General features: G+C 43.7%; 1 protein-coding gene across 1 annotated transcript; it reads left to right on the top strand.

Annotated features, from left to right (window-relative positions):
- Positions 1–1,841: 1,841 nt before the first annotated feature.
- Positions 1,842–23,028, top strand: THAP12 (THAP domain containing 12). Its single transcript, XM_039520878.1, has 5 exons — positions 1,842–2,064; positions 14,671–14,791; positions 16,081–16,188; positions 18,774–18,810; positions 19,925–23,028. The coding sequence occupies exons 1-5, from the start codon at positions 1,976–1,978 to the stop codon at positions 21,871–21,873; spliced, it is 2,304 nt and encodes a 767-aa protein (XP_039376812.1). The 5' UTR covers positions 1,842–1,975; the 3' UTR covers positions 21,874–23,028.
- The last annotated feature ends 370 nt before the right edge of the window (positions 23,029–23,398 follow it).

Here is a 23,398-nt window from a genome sequence, read left to right as displayed (position 1 = left end):
ATTGACTTCAGATTATTTAGCTGAGCTATACATATCATCTCATCCTTCCCCATAATCAAATCTTACCCCTTGTCTTTGTTGTTACTTTTCTCTAAACTCCCTCCATTTTGTTTCTGACAAGAAGCCCAGATCTGAAATCTGTATTACATGTATCTCAAGAATAACAGAGGGATTTACCTCTTTGCTGTGTGATGTAATGCCTCTATTTATTAAGTCCAAAATTAAACAGCTGTTTGTGCACACCTATTGCATTGCCTACTCAGACATTAGGCACTGTTAGGGCTACTTGATCTCTTGGGAGTAGTCAGTTGATGCATGCAACTACCCACCAACACCCCCCTCAGCCTGGCGGGGCCGGGCCCCCTGCAGTACCTGAGCCCCTCCGCCGAGCTGGTGCTGTGGACCCCCCCGGGGAGCCGGGTGCCCTACTCCATCCGGACCCTCATGCTGCCCCCCAGCCCCCTGGCTGCCCCCTGCTGCTCCCCCTGGGCCAGGGGGCACGGCCGGAGGAGATGGAGCTGTGATGCCGGACCGCTCCCCGTCCCAGCTGGAGAGACACTGGGTACGACTCACCCCGGACAGACCCTGTCCCCCACGCTGCGAGCTTCCCCGCAGCAGTGCCCCCCGCAGGACAAACTGCACTGGTTGTTGCGTCTCTCCCGCTGCCCGGAGATCAATAAAGGACAGAGCTCTGAGAAAAAAAAAAAAGACTCAACTCTCAGTATTTTGCAGTTCAAGGGGGCAGTAATGATCTTTAATAGCCTGAACAGTCTGGAATCCTATTAGCCGAGGACTGTTCCCCTCTCTCACCTCATCACCTTGGTCACTCTTGCAAATAGCCCTACAGTAGAAGTCTCCAGGAATAGCAGCCGTTTTTTCACTACTTTAGAATTCACTCCCTTTAATGGAGTAACAAAATGAGAAGTATCAGAAGGGGAGCCGTGTTTGTCGCTTTCTACAGATCCAGACTAAGAGTCCTATGGCACCTTATAGACTAACAGATGTTTTGGAGCATGAGCTTTCGTGGGTGAATACCCAATTCATCAGATGCATCCAACGAAGTGGGTATTCACCCACGAAAGTTCATGCTCCAAAACATCTGTTAGTCTATAAGGTGCCACAAGACTCTTTGCTGCTTTTACAAAATCAGAAGTGAAACTTAAGGCATAGCATAGCAATAACTTTTCTTTTTACTTTTTTAAAATTTTAAACAGCAAAAAAAGGCAAAACCTGTTACATTTCATGGTGGCAAATTTATAACACCAGGAGTTACTTTCAAGGGAGTACTCCAGATTTAAACTCAGCAGGTTACTTGTCCAAATCAAGTTCCTAAAGCACACAGGTGGTGCTTGTAACAGTGGGTGGCAGGGCCAAGGGAGAGCTGAGCTCAGACCCCCCAGTGACCCATGGAGAGCACAGGTAGCTAAGGCATCAGCTGTGGCAAACGATATGTAGTTATAGTTCCTCTGCCTCCAGCATGGGCCTCAGCCCCCGTATAGGGCTAGCTGCATTCTCCAGGCTCAGCCCATCCAAACCTGGCCCTCCGCACCAGGCAGCTGCCGCCCTCCCGAGAGGCTCCGCTACTCTAGCTGCCTGCCCCGGCCAGGTCCCAGCATCTGCTACACTCCCGCTTCTTCTGCGCATGCGCGTCCCTTTCGGCTCGCTGCCCCAGGCGCACGCGCACTGTCAGCTGGGTGGCGGGAACACAGGAGCGCTTTTCCAACGCGTGTTCGCTTACAATAAATCAATACATAGACGCATGCGCACCTCCGGGTCGCCCGTGCGGCTTGCGGCGCATGCGCGCTACCGCGATGTCTGGCGCGGTGCATCGTGGGAAGGAGGCGGCTCTGTCCCGGCGGAGGGTGGCGGTGAATCCTCCCGGCCGCTCACAGCAGTGTAGAGCCGCTTCCCCCCCTCCCCCCCCCGCCCGGAGGGAGCGCGGATTTAAAGGGGCAGAGACCCCGGCGCGGGGACCATGCCGAACTTCTGCGCGGCTCCCAACTGCACCCGCAAGAGCACCCAGTCCGACCTGGCCTTCTTCCGCTTCCCGCGGGACCCGGTCAGGTGAGACCCTCGGGCAGCCCCGCGCCGGCCCGGACCGGCCCGGCCGCGGCCCCCGCCTGCGGGCCCGGCCCGGCCCGGCCGGGAGGAGACCCCGCGAGCGCCCCGCCTGAGCGGCCTCCCTCCCCTTCTGGGGCCGGGCCGAGCCCTCCCCGCCAGGGGGCTGCGGGGGGCGGGACGGGACGGGACGGGCTGGCGCCTTCCCCGCTCGCCGGAGGCCTCGCGCGCTGCTCCCGCGGGGCGGGGCCCCAGGCCGCCCTGCGCCGGCCTGTGGCTGGGGGGCGGGGCGGGGGGGTGTCTCCGGGCGAGTGACGGGCGCGGGGGGGCGCGCGCGTGTCGGAAAGCGCCTGGGCTGGGGGCTGAGGCGGGCAGAGGCGGGGACATGAGAGGAGGGAGGGGCCCGGTGTAGGTGGGTGGGGGCACGAGAGTGAGACGGGAGGGGGAAGGGGACAGTCATGAGCTCCCACGTGAGAGCTCCGGTGTGAAAGGGGCAGACACACCCAGGCTCATTTGTGAGGCACCGATACAGGCTCCACAAAAGCGTTTAAATTCATTTAGCTCCCTAGGAGTGTATCTTGGTACCAGTGGGCTGTGCACTTCAAAGGCCGATATTTTTCACGGGTTTGGGTTGTCTCTCTTCTTGGTTGTTGGCTTGGGCCTCATTTTCAGAGGAGTTGCAACTTTAGATGATTTCAGTGGGAATAATGGATGCTCAGCTCTTCTGAAAGTTGGTCCCAGACTGTCCCAAGCTGAGCACTTCATAACTCAAGTACTTGATGGCAATGGCCGCTTTTGAAAATGTGGTTGTAAGGGAGGTTGTCAGACTTGCTCAGTTGAATATGATGCCGTAGACTAGGGTGGTCACTCGCCGTATACAGCCTGCAGAATTCTGTAATGCAATCTGTGGCAAATCTACCATTTACTGGAAGAGTTGGCTCCTTGAATTAACAGTCCTCTGCCTACGGAGGGTGCACCATCTCTACAGTCTGCCTCTTGAATCAAGATGGAATAGTGCATGCTGAGACCCATCATCTCTGTGGACTACACTTTCCTACCAAATTACAAAGTTGGCTGCAATTTCTGAAAAATGGAGGAGATTTGGTGCTGACTGTTGAGTTGCACTGTTAATTTGTCAGGAGCCATTGTTGCAAGGTCTGGATGATGACAGGTTGAAAAAGCATGTGTATCTTCCTCAAATTCACTAAATCATACACATTTTTTGACTGCTGGCTATTGAGTGACAGTTTGATATGGATACTCTCTGTGTTGACAGTATAGACGTTTTTGAAAAACATAGTTTGTCATGGATAGTATGCTTGTTGGAAAGTAGTATATATTAATGTGTTTGAATATATTTCAAATTAATAACACTGTCCTTTGCAAAAACAATGAGGAGTCCTTGTGGCACCTTAGATATATATACATAGTGCATGAAAAGATGGGAATTGGTAATCATTTCTTGTACTATATAGGTATATATACCTGCTATTGCATTTTCCACTCCATGCATCTGATGAAGTGGGTTCTAGCCCATGAAAGATTATGCCCAAATAAATTTGTTAGTCTCTAAGGTGCCACAAGGACTCCTCATTGTTTTTGCTGATACAGACTAACACGGTTACCACTCTGAAACTACCCTTTGCAGTTTTTTATTCCACGTGAAAGTTATCAGTTGTTTGAAGACCCTTAGGGGTGGTCTACACTGGGAGGAAAGTGGGGTGTCGAACTAAGATACGCAACTTCGGCTACGCTATTTGCCGTCCTCACGTCAGCGAGTCGACTGCCACGGCGCCCTCGTCGCCTGCGCTTACTCCTGCTGAAGTGAAGTACGGGCATCGATTAGTGGATCAATTTATCGCATCCAGACGAGACGTGATAAATCGATCCCCGATGCATCGAACACTACCCGCTGATCCGGTGGGTAGTATAGACGAACTCTTAGGGCAGGTCTACACTATGGGGGAAAATCGATATAAGATACGCAACTTCAGCTACGTGAATAACGTAGCTGAAGTCGAAGTATCTGATATCGAATTACTTACCGTCCTCACGGCGCGGGATCGACGTCCGCAGCTCCCCATGTCGACTCCGCTACCACCGTTCGCGTTGGTGGAGTTACAGAGTTGACATGAGCGCGTTCGGGGATCGATATATCGCGTCTAGATGAGACGTGATATATCGATCCCTGAGAAATCGATTGCTACCCGCCGATACGGCGGGTAGTGAAGACGTACCCTTAGAAAAATAAACATTGTATCCCAACTGTAATGTGTCACAATATCTGCTCCTGAAAGCAGACACTTGTATAAAAATTAAATGCATTAGTTTGCTTTTAAGTTGAATGTGTTGTTATGTATGTCTTGGTTGCTGCACTTACAGTCTTTTTGTACTCAGGTGTGGTGTAATCATTATACATATGAACGTAACTGCATGTATTTTTGCACATTCTGTCTTTAGTGCCATAAACTCAGTACTAACTACATTTTATTGCAAATCTGTTTATTCTAAAATAGCTGATCTTCATGGTTTATGCCTGTTCATCATGGGTTTTTGTACTGTGCCTAGCCTAGCCTGGGCATGAACAGTTTTTGGTAAATTTTCCATGTCTTCAGTCTCTTAATCGTTATTAGCATAAATATTTAATATACCTGAAGAAAGAAGAATGAGGACAGCTGTCCTTCCTTTGTGCACAATTATAAGAAAAGGGGCTAAATATTATAGTGATGAGATGTGGGGCGGGGAAGCATTTCCTTAGAGAACTGTGATCTTTGGGAACAAATGTAGTAATATAGGCCCCAAATCTGCAAAAACTCAGGCATGTGCTTAACTTGACACAGTGTGTATAATCCCACTGAGGTCAAGAAGACTACTTGCTTTGTGTAAAACTAAGCAAATATATAATTTTTTTGCATCATCAGGATTATAATTATTTGAGCTGAGTCTTGATAGTCTAACTGAAAAGTGATAGGAAGAGGCTGGAAAAGAATTTTAATCTAATACATTAAAATGACACAGAGGTAATTTACCATATTTTTAATGGAGTGTCTATAATTATCCTCTTCATAAGAATATTTGTTTCATGCTTCAAATTTTCCTCTTATCTTCCACTCAATACTTTAGCTCTTATGAAAGGCATACAACAATTATGTGACCCACTCAGAAAAACTGGGAGGTAGATAGTGTGTCATGCAAGTATTACACAGAGGTAGCTCTCAACAGTTTTTATTTTTTCTGAAACCTATATAGTTCTGCTTTGGTCATATTTTAATTTGAATTATGTTTAACATTTATATAGTGCTTTCAAGTCATGGAATCATAGAAATGTAGGGATGGAAGGGACCTAGAGAGGTCATCTATAGCCCTCTTCCTGAGGCAGGACCAAGTATAGGCAGACCATTCCTACCTTGGAAGTCCTTTTTATAATTATGAAGTAATTAGAATAAATTCATTTTGTTTTGTTTTATCACTCTCTCTTTTTATTGCTAAAACAACTTTGTTCAGGGGTTCCCAGATTGAAAACCACTGTTCTAAAGACCAAACTTTTTGCGGGGAGACTCAGTTAAAGAAAATTGTCGATGCTTGCGACCCAACGGAGCTGGGGATGAGGAGTTTGGGGTGTGGGAGGGGCAGAGGGTTGAGGTGTGGGGGTAAGGGCTATGGGATGGGGCTGGGAATGAGGGGTTCAGGGTTTGGGAGGGAGCTTTGGGGCAGCCATTTGGGGTGCGGAAGGGAGTCAGGGTTCTGGGCTGGGAGTACAGGCTCTGGAGTGAGGCTGGGGATGAGAGGTTTGGGGTGCAGGAAAGGATTCTGGATTTGGGGGGGCTCAGGGCCGGGGATTGGGGCACCTACTTACCTCCAGCGGCTCCCAGTCAGTGGCGCAGCTGGGGTGCAGAGGCTGTCCCCAGAAGTGGCCAGGAGCAGGTTCGACCATTAGGCGGAGGTGTGTGACTCTCACCCACAGGCACCGTCCTCACCAGCTCCCATTGGCCAGTGCTCAGGGCAGGGGCAGCTTACGGAGTCCCGTATGCCGCCGCCTCCTCCCCCCCACCCCGCCGCCGCCCAGGAGCTGGGCTTGCTGCTGGCATTCTATGGGGGGACCCTACCACTCTCCCACCACTGTCCGTGGACACCTGCAAGGGGGGAGTCTCATGCAACAGGGAGGAGGATTTTGTGGATGAGGAGGAGGAGAATGCGCAGCAGGCAAGCGGAGAATCCGTTCTCCACGGCAGCCAGGACCTTTTCATCACCCTGGAGCCAATACCCTCCAAAGGCGGGATCCCCGACCCTGAAGCCGGAGAAGGCAGCTCTGGTGAGTGTGCATTTGTAACTACAGTACAGGGTTTAAAAGCAGTAGTGTTTAATGTTTGATTTGCCCTGAAGAATTGGGATGCATTTGCGGCTAGTACAGCTACAGGAAAAGTCTGTTAACGTGTCTGGGGATGGAGCGGGAATCCTCCGGGGACATCTCCATGAAGCTCTCCTGGAGGTAGTCTGAAAGCCTTTGCAGAAGGTTTCTGGGGAGGGCTGTCTTATTTCGTAAGGATACTTTACCACTCCAAGGACACGGTAGGACACTTTACCACGCCAAGCCAGTAGCAAGTAGTCTGGAATCATTGCAGCACAAAGCATGGCAGCGAATGGTTCTGGGTTTTGGTCGCATTCAAGTAACATTCAATCTATATCTTTCTGTATTAGCCTTAGTAGAGTGATATCATTCACAGTCACCTGGTTGACATAGGGGAATTTTTGTAAGGGAACAGTAAAAGGACCCCGTTCATGCTGGGCTATTTACGCTTGGCTAAAAGGGATCATCCCAGAGAATAGCCATGCAGTGGGGTGGAAGTAGGTGTGTGCTGCACATCCACCTGAAAACTGCAGCCCTTCCTTTTAAATGTGAAACCCAACTCATTGCTTGCTCTGGGAAAGGAGGGCGCTGCAGTTTGAAAACATTCCCACATGTTATGAAGGCGTAAGAAGCCAACCCCACATACCAAAAGGCTTACCATGGCTTCCTGGAAACTGAATTCTGTTGCCCAGCCATGTGTGATGTGTCACCATACTGGTAGACACTCAATATAAAAGGCAAAATGCGACCTTGTACCTAAAGCACATGTGCTGTCTGCTGTGAATTGCTTGATTCACTGTGAAAGAGTCTCTCTTTTGTTCTCAGAAATGTATCATCTTAAATTTTACTCTCCCTTTTTATCTCCCTCCAGGTGCAAATGTTTCTATGCTCCCCCTATCATCTCAGTGCCTGAGGTTATCGCAGATTAGAAGGTGAAAAAATGCACCTGCGATGACATGTTTTCTGAGCTCATGCAGTCCTCTTGCACTGATAGGGCACAGCTTAATTCATGGAGGCATTCAGTGGCAGAGGCCAGGAAAGAATTAAGTGAGCGTGAAGAGCGGAGGCAGGACGTGATGCTGAGGCTAATGGGGGAGCAAACGGACGTGATGAAGCCTCTGTTGGGGGAGCAAATGGACATGATGAAGCGTCTGTTGGAGCTACAGGAAAGCCAACAAGAGCACAGACCCCTGCTGTATCCACTGTATAACTGCATTCCCTCCTCCCCAAGATCCATATCCGCCTCACCCAGATTCCCAAGAACGTGCTGCGGGGGAGGCTCCAGGCATCCAGCCACTCCACTCCAGAGGATGGCCCAAGCAACAGAAGGCTGTCATTCAAACAGTTTGACTTTTACTGTGGCTACAATAAACAGTGTGGCCTTGTCCTTCCCTCCTCCCCCACCCCACCCAAGCTACCTTGTCCGTTATCTCATTTTTTTTATTAATAAAGAATGCATGCTTTCAAAACGATAGTTACTTTATTTCGAAGGGGGAAGGGTGGTTATCTTACAGGGAATTAAAATCAAGGGGGTGGGTTTGCATCAAGGAGAAACACACACTGCTGTCACAGCGAAGCCCGTCCAGTCACGACACTGGTTTTCAAAGCCTCTCTGATGCGCAGCGCGCCTTGCTGTGCTCTTCTAATTGCTCTGGTGTCTGGCTGTTCAAAATCGGACGCCAGGCGATTTGCCTCAACCTCCCACCCTGCCATAAACGTCTCCCCCTTACTCTCTCACAGATGATATGGAGCACACAGCAAGCAGCAATAACAATGGGAATGTTGGTTGCACTGAGCTCTGACCTAGTCAGCAAACACACCAGTGAGCTTTTAAACGTCCAAATGCACATTCTACCACCATTCTGCACTTGCTCAGCCTATAGTTGAACTGCTCCTTACTGCTATCCAGGCTGCCTGTGTAAGGCTTCATGAGCCATGGGAGCAAGGGGTAGGCTGAGTCCCCAAGGATATCTATTGGCATTTCAACATCCCCAACAGTAATTTTCTGGTCTGCGAAGTCAGTCCCTGCTTGCAGCTGCTCGAACAGCCTGGAGTTCCTAAAGATGCCAGCGTCATGCACGTTTCCTGGCCATCCTAAGTTGATGTCGGTGAAATGGCCCTTGTGATCCACCAGTGCTTGCAGCACCATTGGGAAGTACCCCGTGTGGTTCATGTACTGGTTGGCAAGGTGCTCTGGTGCCAAGATAGGGATATGCGTTCCGTCTATCGCCCCACCCCTGTTAGGGAATCTCACTGCAGCAAAGCCATCCAATATGACCTGCACATTTCCCAGAGTCACTGCCTTTGATAACAGAATGTTAATGACTGCACTGGCTATTTGGATCACAGCAGCCCCCACAGTAGACTTGCCCACTCCAAATTGATTCCTGAGTGACCCGTAGCAGTCAGGCTTTGCAAGCTTCCACAGGGCTTTCACCACTCGCTTCTCAGCTGTGAGGGCAGCTCTCTTATTGGTATTCCTGTGCTTCAGGGTGGGGGAAAGCAACTCACAGAGTTTCATGAAAGTGGCCTTACGCATGCGAAAGTTTTGCAGCCACTGTGAATCATCCCATACCTGCAACACTGTGCGGTCCCACCAGTCTGTGCTTGTTTGCCTGGCCCAGAATTGGCGTTCCACTGTATCAACCAGCCCCACTGCTGCCATGATGTCCCAGTTGCCACAGCCCGTGCTTTCGGGAACATGTGTATCCATGTCCTCATCAAAATCCTCCTCGTGCTGGCATCTCTTAGCCCGGTTCTGCATATACTCCAGGATAATGAGCGAGGTGTTTACAATGCTCACAACAGCAGCGGTGACGGTGAGCTGAGTAGGCTCCATGCTTGCCGTGGTATGGCGTCTGCATGGGTAACCCAGGAAAAGCGTGAAATGATTGTCTGCCGTTGCTTTCATGGAGGGAGGGGCAACTGATGACATGTACCCAAAACCACCTGTGACAATGTTTTTGCCCCATTGGGAGCTTAACCCAGAATTCCAATGGGCAGCGGAGACTGCAGGAACTGTGGGATAGCTACTCACAGTGCACTGCTCTGTAAGTCAATGCTAGCCATGGTAGTGAGGACGCACTCCACCGACTTAATATGCTTAGTGGGAACATATGCAATCGACTGTATAAAATTGATTTCTAAAAATCGACCTAATTTCATAGTGTAGACATCCCCTTAGTTACTGATTGCTTTCTTTTGAACTTGAAAGAAAGTTTTACATTTTCTGGCATTACCAAAAATGTTTGGTTTTGCCATGTTTACACTGTGATATGTAAATGAGCTACTTACTGAAAGTATCAGTATAAAATTTCTCCATTCTTCTAAAATAAGCATTTTTTAAATTAATTGTTGTTTGGAAGATACACTGTCAGAGGTCTGTTGCGTAGTTACTGGGTGTTTGAGTTCTAGGCTCTTGCTGCTGTATTTTTCCTGTTTTGGTCCCTCAGATTTAGCCTATATCATTCTTCTGACTGAATACAGGACCAGAACAGGATACATTATTGCTGAAATGGAAGTAGGCAATGACTGCAGGATCTGCCATTCTGCCAATTCTGCTTCTCTTCGCCTCCATACCTCCTGCAAGTCAGTTTATTAAAAGTAGTGTATAACCCCATAGATTGCACATAACATTCCTTTCACCTTTACACCTTCCACTGGTATGTCACCAGTCTATTGCACCTACAGCATGTGTTAAACTTGAAACTGCTACAGACGTTGTGGTCCAAAAAGAGTGCAAACCTAGTTGTCTTTCTCATTCAGCCTAATAAACCTAAGTCTTTTGGGCTCAGTGACTGAAACTTCACATTTCATGTGCACCAAACAGCCAAACTTTTGGGACTCTCATTCTGTAGTTTATAAAGTAGAGTGAGGGTGGAAGGATGAATTGATTGAATCTGGGAGGGTCCTGAGGCTAAGAGAAGTCAGCAGAGATAAGGATATTTTTCATTGCACTTTGAACTAGCGATCCTTAGCTTGTGCAGTATGCCATTTTCTTTATTAGTTATCTTCACTTATTTGCAACGTTTAATATTTTCCCCTCCTTTCCCCCAATTTTGCAAAAAGTACACTTTTCTTAACAAGGACTTTATTTACTTTTTGAAATTGTCAATTGTAGATGCAAAACAAGGATCTGAGAGGGTTTTGTTTTGTTTTTAAAGTGGACTGAAGTTTTTTTTTTTTTAATAGCTGAATGGATTTCAGTAGTGAATAGACTGAGGTTGGATGTAATGAATTTTAGTAAAATGGTATATATTTTGTTTGTAAATGTCTCCACACCCTTCCTATAACTTTTTGGAGAAGGGAATGTGTCTTCTATGTTTGTAGGAGAGGCAGTCCCATGACCACTGGGAGCCCTACCGGAATACAAACAATAACTTTTAAAAAAAAGCTCTAGACTAAGTGTGAAAAATTTGAGCTCCGCTTAGAACTTTGGGGGAGTGGCTAGAAGCTGGATCAATTGAAGTAAAATTGTCACTGAAAATGGGAGTTATAATGAGAGTTCCTTCTGAGTTACTGCTATAGTGTCTGTCATAATGCTGTAATTCTATATAGTCATCTGTGGTCCTCTTTGACTTTATTTAGGTTGGAGCATACGTCAAGAAGGAGCTGGTGGATATAGAACTGCTAATTATATGATTATTATAGTGACCCAGTCATTACTCTTGTATGGGAGTTGTCTAGGTTTTCAAGCATCATATTGTATCTCAAAGACTGAACATAAGAACGGCCATACTGGGTCAGACCAATGGTCCATTTAGCCCAGTATCCTGTCTTCCGATAGGGACCAATGCCAAGGGCTTCAGAGGGAATGAACAGAACAGGTAATCATCAAGTGATCCATTCCCAGCTTCTGGCAAACAGAGGCCAGGGAACTTCAGAGCAAGGGTGGCCAACCTGAGCCTGAGAAGGAGCCAGAATTTACCAGTGTACATTGCCAAAGACCTACAGTAATACATTAGCAGCCTGCTATCACCTCCCTTTCTCACCCCCAGCACCTCCCACCCACAAGCAGCCCCACTGATCAGCACCTCCCCTCCCTCCCCACGCCTCCTGCCCACTGTGATCAGCTGTTTCATGGCATGCAGGAGGCTGTGGGGGAAAAAGGGGGGACAAACAAAGACCTGACAGACTCGGGGCAGGGGCCTTGGGGAAGGGTGGAATGGGGGTAGGATCTGGGACAGAGCCAGGGGTTGAGCAGTGAGCACCCTCCGGCACATTGGAAAGTTGGCACCTACAGCCCAGCCCTGGAGTTGGCACCTATACAAGGAGCCGCATATTAACTTCCTAAGAGCCACAGGTTGGCCTTCAGAGCATCGTTTTGCATGCCTGACTAAACTGGCTAATAGCCATTGATGGACTTATCCTCCAGGCACTTACTTAGTTCTTTTTTGAACCCTGTTATAGTCTTAACCTTCACAGCATCCTCTGGCAAAGAGTTCCACAGGTTGGCTGTGCGTTGTGTGAAAAAATACTTCCTTTTGTTTGTTTTAAACTTGGTGCCTATTAATTTCATTTGGTGACCCCTAGTTCTTGTGTTATGAGAAGGAGTAAATAACACTTCCTTATTTACTTTCTCCACACTAGTCTATCATATCCCCCCTTAGTCGTCTCTTTTCCAAGCTGAAAAGTCCCAGTCTTCTTAATCTCTCCTGATATGAAAGCTGTTCCATACCCCTAATAATATTTGTTGCCCTTCTCTGTACTTTTTCCAGTACATCTTTTTTGAGATGGGGTGAGCAAATCCGCTCGCTGTATTCAAGATGTGGGCGTACCATGTATTTATATAGAGCAGTAGTTCTCAACCAGGGGTCTGGCGCCCACTAGGGGGCCTCAAGCAGGTTTCAGGAGTGCCTCCAAGCAGAGCCAGCATTAGACTGGCTGGGCCCCAGAGCAGAAAGCTGAAATCCCTTTGCATGGGGCTGAAGCTCAGGTCCCTGAGCCCCACCACTTCGGGTTGAAGCGGAAGCCTGAGCAATGTAGCTTCATGCGGGCCCCTGTGGCATGGGGCCCCAGGCAACTGCCCGGCTTGCTACCCACTAACGCCGCCCTGGCTTTTATATGCAGAAAACTAGTTGTTGGAGCACAGGTGGGCTGTGGAGTTTTTATGGCATGTTGGAGTAGCCTCAGAAAGCAAAAGGTTGAGAACCCCTGATATAGAGGCAATATGATAATTGCTGTCTTCTTGTCTGTCCCTTTCCTAATGATTCCCAACATTCTGTTTGCTTTTTGACTGCCGCTGCACATTGAGTGCATGTTTTCAGAGAACTATCCACAATGACTCCAAGATCTCTTTCTTGAGTGGTAGCAACTAATTTAGACCCCATCATTTTATATGTATAGTTGGAGTTATTCTTTCCAATGTGCATTACTTGGCATTTATTAACATTGAATTTCATTTGCCATTTTGTTGTCCAGTCACCCAGTTTTGTGAGATCCCTTTGTATCTTCGCCATCTGCTTTGGACTTCATTATGTTGAGTAGTTTTGTATCATCTGCAAATTTTGCCACCTCGCTGTTTACCCCTTTTTCCAGTTCACTTATGAATATGTTGAACAGTACTGATCCCAGTACAGACCCCTGGGTGACATCACTATTTACCTCTCTCCATTCTGAAAACTGACCATTTATTCGTATCTTTTGTTTCCTATATTTTAAGCAGTTACTGATCCGTGAGCAGACCTTCTCTCTTACCCCATGACATCTTATTTTGCTGAAGAGCCTTTGATGAGGGACCTTGTCAAAGGCCTTCTGAAAATCTAAGTACACTATATCCACTGGATCACCCTTGTCCACATGCTTGTTGCCCCCCTCAAAGAATTCTAGTAGATCAGTGAGGCATGATTTCCCTTTACAAAAACTATGTTGACTCTTCCCCAACAAATAATGTTCATCTATGTGCCTTACAATTCTGTTCTTTACTATAGTTTCAACCAATTTGCTTGGTACTGATAATTGGCTTCTGTGGTGTCATGTAGTGAAGACTTCATAATACCAATTAGCATATATCTATAGATAATACTCCTTCCAGAGAATTCTATTTGTTGGTAGAGTCAATTTTTTGGAAAATAATAAGATACTATAATAGCTGCCAGAAACTTACTGATTAATGACATTTTTCTGAGGGATATGCACAAATGAAATAGCAGATGAGCTTCATTATAGTAATTTTGCAGTCAGTCTTGTGCATGTGCTGGCTCAAAAAGTCCTTGGCAAAGAGTTGATTAAATATATCCATTGGGATAAATGGAAAGCCAACTAATAAGTTTATATCATTTGCTCCTTAGTATGTCTTATGCATGAGAGAAAATACTGTCTTCCAGATTTAAAAGGGGTCTTATTAAGAGCAAGGCTTGGGGGAGGGCTAGCTCAGTGGTTTGAGCATTGCCCTGCTAAACCCAGGGTTGTGAGTTCAATCCTTGAGGGGGCCACTTAGGGATCTGGGGTAAAATTCTGTCTGGGGATTGGTCCTGCTTTGAGCAGTGGGTTGGGCTAGATGACCTCCTGAGGTCCCTTCTAACCCTATGATTGGGCCCCTATAAGGGAGGGCAAGATTGTTCTAAGACTTCTTTCAAGCCCTATGATATGTGACACAAAAGTAAGCAAGGTTCTTGAGATGGCACAAAACCAAACATTTTATCGTGTATATATAGCGTATGTCTGTTGAAGATTTATTTCAAACTGAGATCATTCTCTGGATTGCCTGTCTTCTACTTGACAATTTTTTAATTTTGTGTTCAAAGATTCATTGTAAATGTATAGTTTTGCCCTTGGAGATCACCAACAAGAAGAATACTCAAAATTGTATTTTGTGTCAAAAAATCTACTCTTTTAAAACTTGTTCGATTTATTAAGGGAGGAGGGAAATGGTTTTTCTTCAGGAATAAAATGTTAGCATGTCTTCACTCATGAACAACTGCACAACAAAACATTGTGCTTCAGAGGTGTAGTTAGAAAAATGTTGCTTAGAGGAAAAGTTTGAAATATTTAAGCATCTGAGGATGCGTTAAACTGAGTAAAAAGAGAAAAGCAAAAATTTTAAATGGTTCAAACGGGAACATGTTTGGGTGTCCCCTCCACCCCTTTTTCCTTGTAATTTGACTATAAGCTCACAAACCCCCACCTGAAAATGAATAAAAAGGTTTATTTCAAACATTAAGGTAAAAAAATGTTGTTTATGGTGACTGTCTTAGAAATTATAGGGGGCTTTTTTGTTTAAACTTAAACTATTAAAGTAACTAAAGTTTGTGTTTTACCTGCAGATGTCAGAGGTGGGTGGAGAACTGTCGAAGGGCAGATTTAGAAGATAAAACTCCAGATCAGCTGAACAAGCACTACAGATTGTGTGCCAAACACTTTGAGACCTCTATGATATGTAGAAGCGTAAGTAAAGGCAATTAAACATCTATTTCACATTGTGTAAAATGTACCTAAGTTCATTTTCCTGCTTAAAACATTAATCTTAGGATCAAGAAGTCTTTTTCTACTTTTTTTAAATAGAGATGTCTTATCAAAGAGAAATTTTTAAAGTGAAGATAACTGTTTGACTCCTATTTTTATGTAGTATCTTTAGCTCACGGAGTGACAACTGTTCCCATGACAGTGGGAAATAGGATCGTGGGTTTTGCAACAAACTTAAATTTGTGGGCAGAATACTATTTCTTGATTTTTATGTGCACGACTCCTATGTTTTAAATGGTCTTTCAGCCACAAAATGTTACTTAATATAAAAATATGAAGGGCAGCATTTTAGCTCTGGGAGTCAAAGCAGCCAGCATCCGAGAAAAAACGATTTTAGGGACTAACATGTAATAAAAAATTGGAGTTTCATGCAGTTTAGTTTGGCTTGAGATGATTTTTTTTAAGCAATAATACATATTTGAGAATGATCAGCTGAATCCAGTTGCTAGCAAAATATAATCAGCTCTGCTGGCTTATGTTTTCGCGATATAAAATACTGTACTTAAAGAGCATCTGAAGCCTTATGCAAAACTATGAAATATATTCTATATAGGAAATGTGAGCAGAAAGTTTTTCTTAGCAGAGACATTTGTACGAAAACACTATGTAGAAGACTTCTGCTACTGCTTTTTCTGCAATTAAAATCATAATTATCCATCTGATATTTTAAAGTAGTTATGTCACAAGTGGACACTCTGTCTTGAGATGCAGGAGTAGATGAACTTTTACGTGGAGAGAGAATATTTGTTTAATTGTCCCTAGTGAAAATAAGTAATGAAGAAGGAAACATGATAGAAGCAGAATTTCCTCTTTATAAAATGGTTTCTTAATGATGCATGGTGGGGTCTTTCTTTCAGAATAATTGCTTTTAAATGTGCAATAGTTAAAGTAAAAGCATTGTAGTGGGGAAAGATGGTGTGATCTAAAGAGAAAAAATAGATTTAAGAAACTTTTATATAATAAGTGGTGATTATGGGTGCCACTCTTTTGTTAAAATATTCCACTAAAGCATCAAACAATCAAAGTGAAACTGTCTGGAAACAGACTAGCCTAGCTTTAATGCCCAAGTAAAGTTCAAAATAACAGACTTCCAAATAACAATGGTAAAATGTAAGCCTAAGCTTTGAAATTGTTATTTTTAATAATTTTTGTACTGAGACACAGAACGTTTTCAAAGGAAATTTCTTTTCTCGACATCTTTCTTTTTACAGAGTCCTTACAGAACAGTTTTACGAGATAATGCTGTGCCAACTATATTTGACCTTACAAGTCACTTGAACAATCCACACAGCAGGCACAGAAAGAGAATAAAAGAGTTGGTATGTTTAAATTTAATCTTTTTGTACTAAAGCAGTAAAAGCAAGCATGTGCAAATAGAATTTGTATAGAGATGCCCAAGTAACCATAATACCTTGCACTTGTGTATCCTTCTGAGTGTCATGAAGAAAATACCATAGTAGGCATTATTGGAAAATTTAAATATTAAAATCTTAAACTTAGGGCTAGTCTACACTTACCAGCCGGGTCGATGCGGTGAGTTCGACTTCTCGGAGTTCGAACTATCGCGTCTAATGTGGACACGATAGTTCGAACTCCGGAAGCGCCGCGGTCGACTCCGGTACTCCACCACTGCAAACGGCGGTGGCGGAGTTGACCTTGGAGCCGCGGACTTCGATTCCGCGACGTCTGGATGGGTGAGTAGTTCGAACTAGGGTACTTCGAATTCAGCTACGCTATTCACGTAGCTGAATTTGCGTACCCTAGTTCGACCCCGCTTCTTAGTGTGGACCAGCCCTAATATAACCTACTTATAGAATTAGGGAATATCTAAGGAAATGAAAATGATAAAACAAAGAAGTGTTGCTCAGAGCTGGTTTAGAAGAGACTTGATACATATTATGGGTGCACTTCATAGATTTTCCACTGAAAATCTTGCTGTATGTGGATTTGCATGATCACCGTTTTGCTGTCTAATGTCCTGAACTAGGCAGAATTTCAGAGTTGGTTTGTTTTGTTTTTAGTTCATTGTTGAATGATAGTGACCATCTTTTTAAATGTTTGTAATCAGAAGTAAGAAGCTTCTGCTGAAATAGTGGATTGCCAGTGGTTCCATTGTATGTTTCACAGAGACCCTTTCTGCAGGTTTTCATAGATTCATAGATTCTAGGACTGGAAGGGACCTCGAGAGGTCATCGTGTCCAGTCCCCTGCTGTCATGGCAGGACCAAATACTGTCTAGACCATCCCGGATAGACCTTTATCTAACCTACTCTTAAATATCTCCAGAGATGGAGATTCCACAACCTCCCTAGGCAATTTATTCCAGTGTTTAACCACCCTGACAGTTAGGAACTTTTTCCTAATGTCCAACCTAAACCTCCCTTGCTGCAGTTTAAGCCCATTGCTTCTTGCTCTATCCTTAGAGGCTAAGGTGAACAAGTTTTCTCCCTTCTCCTGATGACACCCTTTTAGATACCTGAAAACTGCTATCATGTCCCCTCTCAGTCTCCTCTTTTCCAAACTAAACAAACCCAATTCTTTCAGTCTTCCTTCATAAGTCATGTTCTCAAGACCTTTAATCATTCTTGTTGCTCTTCTCTGGACCTTCTCCAATTTCTCCACATCTTTCTTGAAATGCGGTGCCCAGAACTGGACACAATACTCCAGTTGAGGCCTAACCAGCGCAGAGTAGAGCGGAAGAAAGACTTCTCGTGTCTTGCTCACAACACACCTGTTAATGCATCCCAGAATCACGTTTGCTTTTTTTGCAACAGCATTACACTGTTGACTTATATTTGGCTTTTGGTCCACTATAACCCCTAGATCCCTTTCTGCCGTACTCCTTCCTAGACAGTCTCTTCCCATTCTGTATGTGTGAAACTGATTGTTCCTTCCTAAGTGGAGCACTTTGCATTTGTCTTTGTTAAACTTCATTCTGTTTATCTCAGACCATTTCTCCAATTTGTCCAGATCATTTTGAATTACGACCCTGTCCTCCAAAGCAGTTGCAATCCCTCCCAGTTTGGTATCATCTGCCAACTTAATAAGCGTACTTTCTATTTGTATGGCCTAAATGTTTATGTGTAACGGAAATTAAGGGCTATAACATTTCATAATTATAGTGGCATTTGCAAAACATTACAGATTTCTAAAAACTTCTTTATAGTTTTGATAAGCCTACGTAATAATGATCAAATCCTAGCAATTAGAATTGAAAAAGTACTGCTAGTTTACTTAGTACATCTCCCTGCCAGAACAAAATTCTTCCACAAAATTAATTATCTAGTGCTTTCAAAATTAAAACTGTACAACAGGGGTAGGCAACCTATGGCACGCATGCCAAAGGCAGCACGCGAGCTGATTTTCAGTGGCACTCACACTGCCTGGGTCCTGGCCACCAGTCCGGGGGGCTCTGTATTTTAATTTAATTTTAAAGGAAGCTTCTTAAACATTTTAAAAACCTTATTTACTTTACATACAACAATAGTTTAGTTATATATTATAGACTTACAGAAAGAGACCTTCTAAAAATGTTCAAATGTATTATTGGCACACAAAACCTTAAATTAGAGTGAATAAATGAAGACTCGGCACACTAGTTCTGAAAGGTTGCCGACCCCTGCTGTACAATGTTCTTAATGACAGGGCTCCCTCCTGCTTACTTTGGGGTACTGTTCCACTATGTGATAGATCAACACATCTTCAGATAGACTTGACATTATTGCTGTACCCTCACTGAGATAGATCTGAAAACATTCAGATTCTTCTCAATGCATAGCACCTGTCTAATAAGTATTAGGACTCCGAAAACAGCTTTATTTAGAATTTTAATAGCTAGTCTTGAAGTTCTTCAGCAATTTGAGACCATATGCCAGACAGTATCATAACTTTTTTTCTTCCCCAAGAGTGAAGATGAAATAAGAACACTGAAGCAGCAAAAGAGTAAGTGGCCAATATATTTAAGTTTGAGTTTGTAGTGATGAATAGATTTTTAGGTATATCAGTAGTTTAGGCAAATAAGGTAGCATGAAATACCATATATACTCGATCATAAGCCGGTTCATTTATAAGCCGACCCTCCTAAGATGGATAAGTAAAAATGGAAAATTTTTATAACCCTTTCATAAGCTGAACCTATAATTCAGGGGTCAGCAAACTTTGGCTCCCGGGCCATCAGGATAAGCCGCTGGTGGTCCGAGATGGTTTGTTTACCTCGAGTGTCCACAGGCATGGAGGTAAACCTAAGTAAACAAAGTGTCCCGGCGCGCCAGCTGCTTACCCTGATGGGCTGGGACAGCAACTGGTGGGGAAACTTTTTTCGGGGGAGAAGCTGGGAGTCAGGGGAGTAACCCCTGTGACCAGCCCCCACATGACCCCACCCATAGCCCAGGATCCCCACACTCTCCCCATCCCATCCCTTTCCACCTTATCTGGGGAGGGCCAGGGGAGGATGTCTCTGGCCTGGCTGGAGCTGCTCCGGCAGGCTGGGCAGCACGGCCACAGCCTGCTCTGGGCAGCCACAGTATGTTCCAGCAGGCTGGGCCGGGCAACATGGCCGCAGCGTGCTCCGGTAGGCCGGGCAGCGCAGCCACAGCCTGCCCCAGAGCTGCAGCTGCTTCGGAGGCTAGGGGGGAGCAGCATGGCCAGAAGCAGAGAGACTCTGGGCCCGCCTCTTCCCTTCTGGCTCTGCTGGCTGTGCTGCCTCTCCTTGCTCCTTCTGTTGGCGGGAGGGGCTCTGTTCCACCTCTCCCTCTGTATACCCATTCATAAGCCAACCCCCTTCTCTGGTGCTTCCCTTTTTTACCAAAAAAATTCGGCTCATGAACGAGTATATACAGTACATTATTGTTAATTTGTACAGTAAGGTTAGTAAAACACTTTAATTCTATCCAAGAATATTACAAATAGTGCCCCACACTGACACTGTTTAATTAAATTGTAAATACTTTGGATTTCCAGTCAGCAATTGTATAAATATAGTTGTAGTGGGGGAAGTAAATGCAGCAAACTTTCTATATGAAGAAGTCTTAGGCTTGTGATGTCTTTTATTTTGTAGTTGATGAAGCCTTTGAACAGGAACAGACAAATCAAGAGTTGAATGAGAGCAGTGCTCAGAACACTGTTTCAGAAGAAGGAGGAGAAGAGCAAGAAGAGGAAATTGTTCCTTTAACGCTGGAAGAGAGGGAAAACAAAGATTACCTGAAGTCTTTATTTGAAATTTTGATCCTCATGGGCAAACAAAATATTCCTTTGGATGGCCATAATGCTAATGAACTTCCAGAAGGTATCTTCACCCCAGATAATTTTCAAGCTTTGTTGGAATGCAGAATAAATGCTGGAGATGAGATTCTGAGAAAGCGATTTGAGATGGCTGCAGTAAATCTGGAGTATTGTTCTAAAACGCAACAGAAACAGATGCTTGAGATCTGTGAGAGCTGTGTAAGAGAAGAGACGCTCAGGGAAGTAAGAGACTCACACTTCTTTTCCATTGTCACTGATGAGGTAGTAGATATAGCCGGTGAGGAGCACTTACCAGTGTTGGTGAGGTTTGTTGATGAGTCCCACAATCTGAGAGAAGAATTTGTAGGGTTTTTGCCTTATGAGGCAGATGCTGAAATTTTAGCTGTTAAGTTCCATACAACTATTATTGAAAAATGGGGTCTAAATATGGAGTACTGTCGAGGTCAGGCCTATATTGTCTCCAGTGGATTTGCTTCAAAAATGAAAGTTGTAGCTACAAGACTCTTGGAAAAGTATCCACAAGCTGTATACACGCTCTGTTCCTCTTGTGCTCTAAATGTATGGTTGGCAAAATCAGTCCCTGTTGTTGGCGTTTCTATCGCTCTAGGGACGATAGAAGAAGTTTGTTCGTTTTTTAATCAGTCACCACAGTTGTTAGTAGAACTGGACAATGTAATCTCTGTTCTTTTTCAGAACAGTGAGGAAAAGAGTAATGAACTGAAAGAGATTTGCCATTCTCAGTGGACAGGTAGACATGATACTTTTGAGATTTTAGTGGACCTAATGCAAGCACTGGTACTGTGCTTGGATGGTATAAGCAGTGATGTGTCTGTCAGGTGGAGTAACTTCGTTGTTGGACGAGCATTTGTACTTTCAAGTGCATTAACAGATTTTGACTTCATCGTCACTGTTGTAGTTCTGAAAAACATTCTGTCTTTTACAAGAGCCTTTGGAAAAAATCTGCAAGGCCAAACATCAGATGTGTTCTTTGCAGCCAGCAGCTTAACAGCAGTGTTGCATTCGCTGAATGAAGTGATGGAGAATATTGAAGTTTATCATGAATTTTGGTTTGAAGAAGCAACAAATTTGGCCACAAAGCTAGATGTACAAATTAAACTCCCTGGGAAATTTCGCAGGGCACAGCAAGGTAATTTGGACTCTGATGTAACATCAGAAAATTACTACAAAGAAGCACTTAGTGTTCCAACTGTAGAGCACATTATTCAGGAACTAAAAGATATATTCTCAGAACAACACCTAAGAGCTCTTAAATGTTTATCTTTAGTGCCCTCAGTCATGGGACAACTAAAATTTAATACGTCTGAGGAACACCATGCTGATATGTACAAAAATGACCTACCTAATCCAGATACACTCTGTGCAGAACTTCATTGTTGGAGAATCAAATGGAAGCATAGAGGAAAAGATATTGAGCTTCCAGCTACCATTTATGAAGCACTTCATTTGCCTGACATAAAGTTTTTCCCTAATGTGTATGCATTGCTTAAAGTTCTGTGCATCCTTCCAGTGATGAAAGTGGAGAATGAGAAATATGAAGTGGGACGAAAGCGCTTGAAGGCGTACCTGAAGAACACTTTGACAGAACAGAGGTCAAGCAACTTAGCTTTGCTTAATATAAACTTTGATATAAAACATGACTTGGATTTAATGGTGGACACCTACATCAAACTCTATCCAGACAAAGTAGAATTTCAAGAAGACTTTCTTCCCTCAAACAATTCAGAAGTAACTGAAGATGCTTAGAAAAAAATCTTTAATCCGTTTGTTGCAACAGTTTTTCTATTCAGACTTTAACATGAAGAGGAAAACTATCAAATGTATGTAACCTACTTAATCATTATAATTGTATTTCCATTTTCAACCTCAGATGGAACAAGCAGTGGCCAGTGACACAAGTTATGTTCTGTTGATCCACATTAAAGTACTATTACGTGAACAAAAAAACCTTTGAAAATAAACAAATGTGCTTCACAAAGACAGTACCCAAACGCTTCATCTGATTGGCATGACTAGGTGCTTATTTTTGTTGTGTCATTTTGGAAAAGTAATTTATGATCACTGGATCCTATGGAGTTGTTTCATACTTATGCATAAAAAAATGCAGGAAGACAAGGTAGAATGAAATCTATTGCTTACCAGTTACTACTAGGATTTTTGGTTTATGTGGAAACTGTTTTAAAAATATGGAAATGATATATTTGAATAACTTAGTGGAGAGTGAATTCTTCTATCACAGTCATCACACTGTGGACTGTGTTCTCCACATCAAGCGAGTATCAGTGAGTGTGAAGGTACGTTAAGGTTTCAATGGAAGAGCTAGCCTTTCTCAATCACATGATTGTATTGTTTACATTCCTTTGTGTGAGCTGCACAACTATTTTTTCTTTTTAAGCTTTTAATAGGTATGAATTGAATATTAAATCTAAAATCCTGAAAGATACTGACTGTAAAAATTATTCCATAAGCATCTAAAATTATTTGTTTTTGTCTTTACTGTTACACAAAAGTGTATGTATTGCCTCCATCTTTATTTGTAAACATACCCTGGAAAAATTAGAAATAAGTTTGTTGTTTGTCCAGAAGTGACTTGGAAAATATTGCTGTTATTTTTGGCACAAAGTAAACAATTTTGTATAGTTTTATTTCAATCTAAAATAAAATGTGAATTTGCTTTTTTTTTTTTTTTTTAAGTAGTACTGATATTTATTAGTAAAGCAATGCTTCCTGAGGGGAGAGAGTGTTTTTTATGAAGTGATTTTTGGCTTATATTGTTCATACAATTCCATCCAGTGGCATTATATTAAAATGTTAGATGGGAGTAAATTTCAATTTCTCGTTAGTTTGGGAATTATACATGTAATACCACCTTTCATGTATATGGTACACTTACATTGTGTAAGAGTTTTTAAAAATTTCTTGTAGCATAGCTTTAAATATAACATTCTTCAAGATAAAAATACTTTATTTGAATGGGACATGTAGTCTTTAAAAATTTATTAAAATGTAACTTTAGTTACTACACCTGAGTTCCCCTGGCCAGTTTTTGTAGGTTTTTTTACTTATGGTCACACTTAATTTCTTTTTTAAAAGAAATAAAAATGTTTCTCTCCCAAATTGCAGTGGAAAAGATTCCCACAAACAGGAAAAACTAACTATACGTGCGAAAGTGTGACACAACGTACATAGTGCTGTAAAACATACAAAGTGAAAAACATGGAGAAAGTAGCATTTTTCCCATCTTAATAATTGTTATAGGAATCTTAAATCT

This window comes from Mauremys reevesii, linkage group 1, assembly GCF_016161935.1.
Source record: "Mauremys reevesii isolate NIE-2019 linkage group 1, ASM1616193v1, whole genome shotgun sequence".
Lineage (NCBI taxonomy): Eukaryota > Metazoa > Chordata > Testudines > Geoemydidae > Mauremys > Mauremys reevesii.
Note: the sequence above shows the minus strand (reverse complement) of the source record. Positions and strands in the feature narration are given on the sequence as shown.

Coding starts and splice junctions, on each gene's coding strand:
- THAP12 (XM_039520878.1), top strand. CDS start 1,976: ATGCCGAACTTCTGCGCGGCTCCCAACTGCACCCGCAAGAGCACCCAG. Junction 14,792..16,080: donor CCTCTATGATATGTAGAAGC/GTAAGTAAAGGC, acceptor TTCTTTTTACAG/AGTCCTTACAGAACAGTTTT. Junction 18,811..19,924: donor AACACTGAAGCAGCAAAAGA/GTAAGTGGCCAA, acceptor TTTATTTTGTAG/TTGATGAAGCCTTTGAACAG.